This window comes from Drosophila yakuba, chromosome 2L (assembly GCF_016746365.2).
Source record: "Drosophila yakuba strain Tai18E2 chromosome 2L, Prin_Dyak_Tai18E2_2.1, whole genome shotgun sequence".
NCBI classification, from domain to species: domain Eukaryota; kingdom Metazoa; phylum Arthropoda; class Insecta; order Diptera; family Drosophilidae; genus Drosophila; species Drosophila yakuba.
Window position 1 is genome coordinate 12,883,939 of NC_052527.2, and position 12,249 is coordinate 12,896,187.

Below are 12,249 nucleotides of genomic sequence, written 5' to 3' on the forward strand. Positions count from 1 at the left end.
ACTAACTAGTTTTTAAACAGTGCTTTGTAATGCAATATGCCTTTGGATAGTCGAACTAGTCATGTTTTATATATTTGTTTTTTTTTTAGAATTACTAATTAATAAACATGATTTAATTATATGCGCTAACACACATTGCAGTTTCCTGTTACCTACTTCTTCTCTGCTAGATGATACCTAGTATTTTTGCGCAGTGTGCCTGCTGGAGCCACTTCTCCTGCCCAGGCCCGTGCATATTGCGTCCTCGCATCCTGTGACATTGTGAATCCTTATCTGCAAGTGTCCGCGCCTATGTCGTCTCCTCGTCCTCGTCCTCGTCGTCGTCCTCGTCCTCATCGTCGTCGTCGTCGACAATGTTTTATTTGTTTTTCATTCGTTTATTGAGCCGCTGCCTCCACGGTGGACCAGTTTATTACTAATTCAAAAATGTTATTTCTTGTTAGAGCTTTGCAGTTGCTTCATTTTTTGCTCCACGACCCCCGGGGATTAGGCATCGCAAGTTTATTCGCTTATGCTTTTCCCCGTTTCCCATTTCCCATTTTACATTTTACGTTTATAATTTAGACGGCTTGCGGGCGCTTTGGGGACTTGCACGGATCCGGAACCTTGGCCAATGGGTTTGGAATGGAGTTTGGATGGGTTTGGATGGGTTTGGATAGCATTGCCACCATGTATTCCTTCAACGCACTCGGGTTAGCGTCTTTCGCATTAACATTTTCCCACTTCAAACGTCTGAGAGTGTGCGTTTATAAATATTAATTTCGATTCCAGGCGGAGCACCTGACCTCTTGCTCCTTGGCGTTGGAGTTGGAGCTGGAGCTGGAGCTGGAGTTGGAGTCGCAGTGGCCGTCGTGCATTGTTGACTTTTAATTTGCTTCCCAAGGAAGGATGGTGGGTGGAGGATGCCAACAGGTTTGGGAATTGTTTTCCATGAATTTTCCGTTTGGCTGCCACGAAAACTAAATGTAAATTATTTGCTTTGTTGTCCAACAAAACTCCCAGCAGTTTTGCTTGAAGTACAAGTATATATAATATGGAATGAAAACGACTTGCAGACGACACGCTAATTTGTTTTGATGATGATTACGCATTTTTGCGCTGGCCTTGATTATTATTTGAAAAGTCAGGTTGAACGGTAGGTGGAAAATCGGTGATTGCCACCGCATATAATTACAACTTAAGGGTTTTCGCCCGCTAGTTAAAGCCGCTGGGATTTCCCATCCTTTTAAATGGGGGAGTGGGTGGAGGTGTGGATTGTGGAAAACTCGTTTGTGTTTCGATTGCCAGGCGCCGTTTTCCCATTTTCCTTATATCAAGCAACACTTTTTGTTATTACTTTTCCGAGCAACTGGGGCTGTATGTTTGGTTTTGGTTCTCGGTATTCGGTTTTCGGTTTTCGGGTTGCTTTGCTTTCAGCTTGGCTTTCCTCCATTTTACTTGTTTATTTATTTTGGCGTAATTAAATTTCACGCTTTGGTTCCCTTTTCACTTGTTCCTTTTTTGCTCCCCTTTTTCTCCCAGTGCAGTGACTCAAAGGCTTTGTGTTAAAGCGCCGCAAAACTGAGATGTATTTAAATGCACCGCAGCGCGCTTTTTCGTGGCCATTCAAATATTTAATTATTGTTTTGCATTTTGAAATGTTGTTACTCTTTGGTACTTTTTGTATAAGCATTAAATTGTTTTAATAATAAACTCTTATTTTTTCTCTCATGTTTAATGAGATACAATTGGTATTATGGACAACTTACCGCCGGCAGCATTTTCATGAATCCCAGCAGGTAAATGAGCATCACACTGGACGTGGACACGCAGAACTGCATCTTGAGGAACGTGACCGCGCACTTGCGATTGCACCAGATGGGCACCAGGATGAGCAGGGCGGATCCGCACTGGAGGAGGCAGCAGGCGCAGCTGGCGATCACGAAGATGGGGCGCCGGGGTGCGTGGTGGGGCGTGGCCTGGAAATGCAATTGTCGAAAGGCGGAAAACAATTAGCAATTCAAACGAGCAGCGAAACGACGCGAGGCGAAGGCCAGCCAAAGTTGGCAAAAATGCTGTTTGCCTTGGCAGGATGGCGCCCAGAAATCGACCGAATTCTAAACCAAATAGAATTTAAGCTACAGCAGCCTGACTTTAAATCTTTAATGCTCAGCCGAAGTAATTTTAATATGCTACACAAGTAACTGAAAAAATGCCATATTAAATAATGTACAATTTCCCAGCTTCATAGCACTACATTTATTATTTATTTAGGCTATTATTTAAGTAAGCCCCAGCATCTGAAAAATATCACCGAAATATGAATGAAAAGCCCCAGTTTAAGAGCCAAGTGTGTCCCCAAATAAAACCCCCTCGGCTATTCAATCCCTGTGCATCCCCGATTTAAAGTATTTCCGCCCTGACTGACTGAATGCAGCCAGCACAATGCAGAATGCAGAATACTGAATTCAGTAGTTTCCGAATTCAGAGGCGAGGCCCAGAAAACCCGAGTGCATTTGGAGCAAGTTCATGGCAGCAAAGGCCAAGTTGTTGATTGCGAGCCAGGGAAGCGGAAATGTGGAAATGCGGACGCTGGAGGAGCACAAAGGGTGAGCCGCTTGGCCAGGTGGAGGCCACTAAATGGCAGGACCTAAAAGTGCCATAAATCAAAGCGGGGCTCTTCCACTTTGGTACACGTGAATCGCATGAATTGGGCAGCTGGATGCCATGGCAAATCCACGGCAATCCATGGCAATCCATGGCATGCCGAGTGGCCTTGGCGACCTTGGTGACCCTGGCTTACATTTGGCTGGCGCTTGGTGAGCATGACCACGTAGGTTCCAGACAGCGGGCAGATGCACCTGGTGATGTTCGCCATCAGGTGCTTGGTGATGCACAGATCCGATCGCCACGTGGAGTCGAAGGAGGCCTTGTAGTCGTGACTGCGCGTAAAATGGTGCAATTAAATAAATAGTTTGCTATTCAAATTCTCAACCAGCAAGAACTCACCCACAAACTGCCACCCAGTCGCCTTTCTTGGGCACACTCTCGTGCTGGAAGATGATCTCCACGTGACCCGCCTCGAAGGGCAGGTCCAGTGGCTCCCGGAAGTTGTCGTTGGAGCGATTCGACTGGAACAGCCAGGTCTGGATGATCCGGGAGGCCAGCACGTAGTCCGAGTCACGGGGATCGCTGTTGGGTTGGTAAGACATATTAAGATATATATTAAATATGCAGTTTATATATTTTTATAGCTGACTTCAAAAGGTTTATTAAAAACGAAATGAAATGTATACAATTGCAGCTAATCAAATCTTGAGCTTGTCCCATCTTTTATGGGCAATCATCAGGATTTGATGGCAACTTTGCTGGCATTTTCTTGTAACTGAAAGCACACTTTTGGCCATTTTAGTTCTTTTGCTTCCTTTGCTGGCAGCTGCATATTTGCATTCTGTTTACAGTTGGGGAATTACACTCGTTGCTGTGGTATTGTTGCCAGTGTTTTCCAGCTGCTTGTAATACGCTTAAGCCAAGGAGCCATCCTGCCATCCTGCCATCCTGCCATCATTCTGCAATCCTGCCATCTTGTTGGCACAGCCAAAAGGACCAAGGAGGCTAGGAGTGACAGCAGTTGGCATTACACACATTTGAGGAGCAGGCAAACATGGCTTACGAATTATACATCGGTGGCCATAAGCCGGGCTTTAGCCAAGACAACTTTCTTGGTCGGAATGCATTAAGTCGGGGTATTAAACAAGTGCAGTGGCACATTCATCTAGTGGGATCGTTTAAACTGAAGAAGTTTCTTAAACTTTCGCCACACTTTTACAACTAATTAGCGGCCATTGAACGCAGACTCGCCAGGTGATAAATGGAAACTTGCAGCTCAGGGAACTGTGAACTCACCTGCCACGCGTGTAGTAGGTTTTGGGTAGGAAACTTTTGAGATTCTTGTACGAGATGACCGAGGCGAATATGGTTGAGTTGGCCATGATGTGCAGCAGGCGGCTGGATAGTCCGATGTCCATATACAGCTGGTCGGAAAACAAATCCTCACTGAAAAGAAAAAAGGGGAAAAAAGAGGACGTGGAAAATGGTAAGGAAACTGCATGAGCCGTCGTAAATCAGGAAAATTGTAAATGTAGCCGCCTGCACTTAAGGCTATTAATTAGCTAAATTAGACACTTGAAAGCCGTGGAGCAGAGCATAAGATGGAAATACCTGTCCTGAAGCGACAAGGTCGCCCTGCCTTTTAGTCCTGCACTCGGTCGACTTGGTCGTTCGTCCTGGAAGTCCTGCTCCACTTTTATGAGCCATTCCTCATGCCGGCAGCTCGCCGGTTTTATGCATTTTTTATTTATGTTTGCTCATAAAATAAATTTTCCATTAGTACCCCCCTCTGGCAGTTGGCGGTGTGGGTGGAAAATCGCTTTTCCTTCGTCGCATATATTAATCAAGGGGCCGTAAAATGAAGTTTACTGTTTACTCGACTTGCAAATTTGCATCTACCCCCGCTCCCCTTGCTCGTAATTAGAAATTATAGCCCAGTGCTCTCGGTTCGTTTGAAAATCAGACAGACGTGTGTCTGATTTCACTTCAAAGCTCATTTATCTGTTTTTGTTTGGCAGTGCAACTCACCCGTAAATGCGTAAATTAAACGGCAGCGTTTTCACCGACGTCATGTAAATGCGCAGCGAGTTCAGTCTGTCCAGTGAAAGGGTGTCCTCATCGACTGTCAGAATGCTGGAGGCTCCAGCACCAGCACCAGCACCACTACCTCCACCAGGACCACCGCCTCCTCCACCTCCTCCTCCTCCTCCGCCGGCTCTCGTTGCCTGCAGGCTGCCCGCGGGAGCGGCGGACATCTCACCTGCCGTGACCCCTGACCCGCTGCCATCGTCACCACGGGTCGAACTGTCACCTGGCAACGGCTGGCTGCTCCCGCTGGTCGAGGTGGCCAATTGGGAGGCCGCGATGGTCTCCCGGTTCAACGCCGCTGACTGTGTGAGCTGCTGCAGCTTTTTAATTTGCTGCAAGGATAAATAAAAGGACACACGGTTAAATAATGGCTTTCGCCGATTCATTGGGCAGATTTTTGGCCATTTTAATGCCAGGCAGGTTTTATAGTTTCGCACGCGAAATATTGCTCAACTCTGTTATTTCACTCTACTGTATTTAATTTTATTATTTATCCACAAAACAAGTTCTTATTTAAAGCAATAGAAAAGTCAAAGCCTTTGCATGGAAATTTAATGTAAATTCCCACGGCGATTCAAATCGAAATATAGCAATTTTTGAGGTACAAATAATAATAACTTTGTCCCCAGTTCAGCAAAAATATTCCAATAAAAATACGATTTTCCAGCCCCTTAAAAGTGGGCACTTGTTTATTTTATTCCCCTGGATGAGCAACATTTTGGCAAGTGTTGGTGAAAGCCAATATGAAGGATAGGTAGGGCAGATAATAACCCATGGCCCATATGCCATGTTTACATTTACGGACTCCACAGACTGCCACAGAATTCGACTCCAACAATGGGCATCACATGGAGTCCGGCGATGAACTATGGGCGAAATCAATGCCACAGAGTGGCACAGAGTGGGGGCAACAAGGACGAAACCAGGTCCTGCCGCCGGCCATGTGGCATATTTTTGCAGGATGCCAGGCAAGGGGAGCGGAAAGCGCAGTCAATGAACCCGGCCATAAAAATTGCTACGTTCTCGAGTGCAGTTACAAAGCCATAAAGCGAGGCCAATAAGCAGGCGGACCCAACTATAATGTTTGAGTTTTCGATTTTTCGATTTTCCGATTTGCCACAATTCACAAATCCGAAAGCCATGACCATTACAACAAAGCATCGCTCTGCATGGGAAGGGATTTGGCCATTTCTAATTCGAAAACAGGGCGGTACACAGCATTTTGTGGGTAAGTAGAAATGGGCAAGGAGTCGGGCATTTCCTGCACAAATCAAAAATATCATCGGATTTTTACATAAGATACTCAGTCGTACAAGCATTCTGTTCTGTTGCCGGCATAAATGTTTCGGGCCAACAACTAATCGAAAGCGAAAACAATTCGAATTGGAAAAGTTTGTGTAATGGAACTTTTTTTTCGAGGAGAAATGAAAAACGTACAACGAAAAAACGAAAAACTTCAGCATCATCAGAACATTAAGCTTTGCTGCTATAAGTACCAGTGCCACGCTCCTCAATGCAAAGCCTATTCAAATGTGTGGCATTCGTATGATTTCTTTAAAAGGAGCCGAAAAGAAACTCTCGAATTTGGGGGAGAAAAATGAAAGGGAAAGGGCCGCACAAAGTTTTCCATGTGCAAATTTCACTTGACTTTCGACCTAGCCACGTTTAGCAGTTTACCGGCAAATCACTTGGCCAACACAGCGCCCCCCGGCAAAAGGGGCGTGGCCATGTGTGAGATAAACTTTTTGCAACTGGAAAGTTGGGCCCTGACTTAGGGTCACGTTTGCAGCGAATACTTTTTGGCTAAGTGATTTGCCGTGATTTGATTCGAATGGGAAGCGCTTTTGGCCCACTTTTTAGCCTGCTGCCTAAAAGCCGTTCGAAAATAGAAAAAAAAGTGGGTCAGTTCGGTTAACTTTGCTGGTCAATACAGCGAACTTGTACTTATGCAAATCCCAGCTGCGTGTGTAGAAGTGTTTTAATCAACTTTCGGGATTCGCTTTGCAGTTATCCAAAAATGAGCACATTGCCATGTGCAAAAACTTTTTCAATTGCCATTTCCACAGAGGAAAACCACAAATCGGGGCGATCTGTTCACTGGGCGTGAATGGATATTGGTTAGCAGCAAATATACGAATTTCCATGCGAAATTATTATTATCCATCAACATATTGATGAGGCTTAGTTAGGCTGGTGGCTTATTCAAATCGAATACTATTTTTTCGGTTGATTTAAGTGGCATTATGGCATTATGGCATCATGGCATCCTGGCTAAACTTGAACTTTAAAACTTCGAACTCTTCAGCTTCAGTTCGAGTGAGCCTTGGAAATTGGCGTATGCCTGATTACATTCGCGGATTTTCTCGGACCGCCTCGATTCACTAATTAAACTTGATTGCGCGCAAAAAATGCGATAAACTTGCAGGGGAAGGGGATTCGACTCAGTCCATTAAACTTTTTGCTCAGTCAATAAAAACGATGCAAACTATTTGTGCAACTTTGGGAAAGTTCGAATGGCGAATGGCGAATGGCGAATGCCAACGCTTTTTAATCGACCCAATTATGCTGGCAAGTTTTTCAGACTGCGTCAGCTAATAAAAATTTAACATAAATTGTTCTTTCGCATCGACGAGCGACTTTCGGGCTCACATGGCGCTAAGGCATTCTATTGAAATGCCATAGCTCAGCCAAAACTCTTGCGAAACTAAATTAATTTATGCGCATTAAAAAGTTCTTTAATCCAACTCCGCGTTAACTATGAGCTTAGCGAATATATCTCGTTTGAGGCCGGAGCAACTTCACCCATCTTAAAGGTTGAATATTTAAGCCACTCAGTTGGCTAATAGATTATGCTGACGGTGTCCAAAGAGGCAGCCTTCCAATTATCCTCACGTCATGACAGGTTTCCCCGTTTTTCGGGGAAAGTGCCATATTCAAACAGTTGCAATCAACACTCTCATAAATTTGCATACCAAAAAAGGCCAGCCTTATCCTGCCAGTGTCCTTTCCCTCACTTTTATGCCGCACGCCAAGTACGCAAAAATTTGCCCACGGAATAATGCATGAGCAGTGGAGTGTCTCTGCCCCTCCCCCAAAAAACAAGTCCCCCTTGAAATCCTCAGTTGAGCCGGAAACAATGGAAACAACAATCTCAAATGGAGATATACACCACCATGCCATTCCACCACACAAAATATAAGGATACCCACTTTTCAGCGCCATTTGGAGGCTCGAGATTGGCCCAAAGTGTCGGCCTTTTTTGCCAGGTGATAAGGAAGTGGTTATCCTTATTGTCCTGCGGAGGGTCGCGGGTAAATTGTTTGATTGCGCCTCATTAGCGGCACCTTTTGAGGTCCTTCTCTATTAGCTGTTCTGCTTAATGTGGCGTGGATACACAAGGAAAAAGAGAGTTTAAATAACTACAAATGCTTCGTTGAGAACGGGATTTTCGTTATCAAAAGAAGATTCAAATTAGGCAGACTTGGTTTTTAATCTCTGAGATATTTGCATAGCCAACCAATTATCGCTGCAGTAAAATCGGCACGTGTAGCACGAAGCAATCTGATCTGATCAGTAAGGATATCACATAATTCAGCTCACACAGGACATGGGTAAAACCACTGACAAACCTGAAAAATGCACAAGCTCATGCATATCGAAAAAGGTATTCATTACCAGACTGGGCCGGCAGGCTCATCAATTCTCCGGCTGCTTTGGAAATCCGTACACGGCCTTCGGGAACGGGGGAGACAAATGTCCGTATGCAAATTGCAGGAGCCCAGTGACAGGCCAACTACAAGCTAAATAAAAGCTGGCAAGTGCCCACCTTTTGGCCCAGTTCAATGTTCAATGTTCAATGTTCGATGCTCGGTGTTCGGTGTTCGATGTTTCGAGCGTAATAAATAAATGCCCGGAATGGGTAAGGAAACCCGGGCTGGCAAATATTGAATATGGCTGCAGGATATAAATTATGGCGCTCTGCCTTTTCGCTGCATGTATGGGAGCACGGAGTACACTGGGCATAATTTATGCGGCGTTGCAGGTATAGCATACCGCCACTCTGGCACCGCAGTATCCTGGCATCCTGGCATCCTGCTATCCTGCTATACTGCTATCCTAGCATCGTGGCACTTACCTGTTGACTGTTCAAGGATTGGGCATTCTGCATGACTTTATCCAGGATGCGCAGTATAATCTCCGCGGCCATCTCGCGCTCCAGTTGTGTGCCTTTCAATTGCAGGTAGGTGTCGAGCTGTGAAGTGGCCAAGGAAACACAGTTGAGACAACATAATACAAGTGGCAAGGATTACCCGCCCCACCCTCTCCGTTTTTGAGGGGCCCCAAGATGGAGGAAGCTCCTGCTCAAAGCAATTCGTTAGTCGGGAAATTTGTGTGCGCATTAAAATGAAAAATGGTTGCTAGGCGACCCAAAAAAAAAAGAAAAAGGCGAAGAAGTTTTTTTTGACTGCAGTTTCGGTTGCCCGAAAATTGTGTGAAAAATGGCAAGCCGCTCGGCTCAGCAGCTTTTTGCATTCATTTGTGTGTAAAAATAGTTGCTGCCCCATCTTCTCAAGTGGCCGCCAGCCAGGTTTCCAAGGATCCAAGTATCCGAGGAGCCAGGTGAAGCTTAAATGTGTTAAGGGTTTTGCGGTCGAAGCAGACGGACCAGATAAATGCCACCCAAAAAAACGGAGTTTGCGGCAACAGGATATTTTGGAGCAATGGGAATTGCAATTCCGATTTTGATTAGGCCAATTTAAGCAAATCTGTCACAATACGGGAGTGTTAAGGCCATTCCCCTGATGGCCTTTACACTTTAATCTGGGATGAGTATGAGTATCAGTTTGGAATCTATACCATCTGGATGCTCACCTCATGCAGCATATCGATGAGGAAGCTGGCCTCGCCGGGCAGAAAGCTGTGCCTTCGCTGCAGAGTGAACTCGAAGCAGGCCTTCAGGATGTTGGAGGAGTTCGTCTGCTGGAATCCGGCACTCAGGGCCAGAAAGCGGTTGTAGATGAGCAGCAGTTCGTCCCGGACGCAGCCGGAGAAATCCGGTAGCAGCCAGGTGGAGTTGCCCGTGTCCCTCTGTTCGCAGATGCGTTTCAGGTGACCCTCGAATCCGCGCGGGCAGTCGGTTATGATGGGCGAGCCGGGGGCACTGGTTGGCCAATGGACGCCGTAGGTGGATTCAGCCGGACAGACGTGCACGGCATTCCGCTCGATGACATTGATGTAAACACTCCGGGAGACGGGACGCACACTATTGGAGACCAGACAGGCGTACTCCGCTGACTTCTGGATGTTGTTGATCTTCAGGATGCTGCCGTCGGGATACAGGTCCTCCCACATGGCGGTGGCCGCGTCCGACTGGAAGAGCACACCATTGCGCGTCCAGCTGTAGCCCAGTTGTGCATACCGCTTGATGTCATCGTTACCGGGTGACAGACATCTCACCCGCAAGGAGTCACCTCGCTGCAGGGTCACACTCGCCGGATCCACACGCAGACGGGGCGGCGACTTGATGTGGATGTGCAGGGAGCGGCACTGCTCCACGCCCCAGTCGGTCACCTGGAGGAGCAGGAGAAAGCAGGAGGAAACCAGAAGGTGGTGGTGGTTAGTTCAGCTCATTTAACAAAGTCCAGTCAGAGGGACAGGCCACAAGAAGCGCCTGTCAGCGGCATACCATAATGCCATCGGTTTGGGTTACTCATATCAACAGAAAGCCACAGTCGTGGTCAGGAATACTATATACTAGCCATAACCACGACTGTAAATTGAAATAAAAGCTACAATATAATATTCACACTGTATTGCTTATAATTGAACTATATTACTCACTACTAGTGAAGTAAATATATATACTTTGAACTATTATTGCCGCCTCAATTGTAAGCGGATTGAGAGCACAGCCATGCCCGATAGCCGAGAATCAGCAGCCTTGTCGAAGAGCATGGCACACATCCTGCAGGATGGGCATGGGGGGCATGGCCATGTCCTTTGCACGCATGTCGACATGGACAAGGGAAACAGCAGTTGTGGCCAGCTACTGTTTCTCGAACTGGAATAGCTGTCAGCCGTCGCCGGGGCATCCAAGGATTTGTTTAATAGACTTATTTGCTAGTCAGCAGGACCTCATTGTGTGCTGATTGGATATGACGAGTCCTGATTTGCTTGAGTTTGCCCATCGGCTTTGTGGAAATGTGATATGCTGATATGCAGTCATAATCAAATGTTGGGATGGGTCTCGTATATTAGTTTATGAAAAGTAATTTAAAGGCTTAACAGCCGGAACGGAATGCAAATCATATTTGTCATTGCAAAATAGGGCATTGAGTTGGGGATTAGTATTTGCTCGAACGGCAACTCAGACGATGTCCAAGGACTCTTGAAGCTCCACACGAGTCGAAGTATTTACGACCACTTGCTGGCTGGGCCAAGATGGCTACTTAAGGCCTTGGTAGGATTGTGTGGGTTCCAGCCAACCTTCTGCATTTATTTATTTATTTCCACGCGGATGGCAAGCAAACGAATTGTAAACTTGCTTTGTCGATGCTGCCGTTGTTGCACATTCCTCCTTTGGGAAAGCATCGAGTGCTACACTCGGCAAAAAGGTTGTGAATTCTATTTGTAGTCGGGAAATAACCCTACGGTAAGTAGTTATATACACTTTAAGTTTTCAAATATGCGAGGGAAATAGATATGTCTCAGCTAACAAAACCTAGGTTGCAGGTGAGTAACTCTTCAGGCAAGGATACTCTGCATAGTTATTTCAAGTGGGAAAACCCAGACATTGCCACGCGTCAACGATGATGATGATGATGATGATGGGCTGTTGCCCAGCCCATTTCCGTTTCAAATTTAAAAAAAAATATATAGAAAAGGAAAAAGGGAACAAAATGATACAGCTAACGAGGAGGCGGCATCATTGTCGCCGTGCTGAAGGTATCGCGCACTTGTCTGGCCGGGTTTCACTGCATCCTCGCCTGATATCTGGGCCCTCGGGCTCTTGGATTCAGTCGATCCGGAAATATTTAATAGACAGCGAGAGCAAGAGCGAGACACTCTTGGTGTAAGCCAAAGGTTAGATGGCATTTTTATGGCCATGGCGGCTTTAAATTCTGCGCTTCTCTTTGTGCTCCTCTCAATCGGGATGTGTCGTTGGGATTTGCAGTGGCATTTACGACTTTGCAGCGTCAACAAATCCTGGCCGGCCACAAAATCCAAATGCCAATTAACTCATTAAGTTGCGACGCTGGCCGACTGCAAAACTTCGGCATCGCCACGAGGAGAGGAGCGCCTTTATGGCTAAATGGTATTTTATTGGCCCGGATAAGTCGCGTCTCATTAACAGGCCAAGTCGTTAAACAACACATTGTGCCCCGTGAATGGCTAAGCATTTGGCCCGGACACTTTGCGCCGATCAATGAACAACACTCCAACGGAATTAATAGTTCATAAAATGGGTTATTTTCGAAGCCACCAGCATTTATTTGGCTAATGGATATTGACATTTAGGTTTCGAAATGCAACCGCAAAAACTGGAAGCAATCTTGTTTCCTATTGCTTTCA

The 12,249-nt window shown here is 46.0% G+C and overlaps 1 protein-coding gene across 4 annotated transcripts in view; it reads right to left on the bottom strand.

Moving 5' to 3' along the window:
• The window catches only part of LOC6527958, a 104,658-nt gene that overhangs the window by 7,306 nt on the left and 85,103 nt on the right, over positions 1-12,249 (bottom strand). For all 4 annotated transcript variants that reach the window (XM_039371046.2, XM_015199023.3, XM_039371045.2 and 1 more), the window contains 7 exons: positions 9,550-10,248; positions 8,813-8,929; positions 4,618-5,009; positions 3,886-4,035; positions 2,989-3,171; positions 2,783-2,921; positions 1,749-1,958 (listed from right to left, as the gene is read on the bottom strand). In XM_039371046.2, coding sequence (XP_039226980.1) covers positions 1,749-1,958; positions 2,783-2,921; positions 2,989-3,171; positions 3,886-4,035; positions 4,618-5,009; positions 8,813-8,929; positions 9,550-10,248 — 1,890 coding nt within the window. The remainder of the gene's footprint in view (positions 1-1,748; positions 1,959-2,782; positions 2,922-2,988; positions 3,172-3,885; positions 4,036-4,617; positions 5,010-8,812; positions 8,930-9,549; positions 10,249-12,249) is intronic.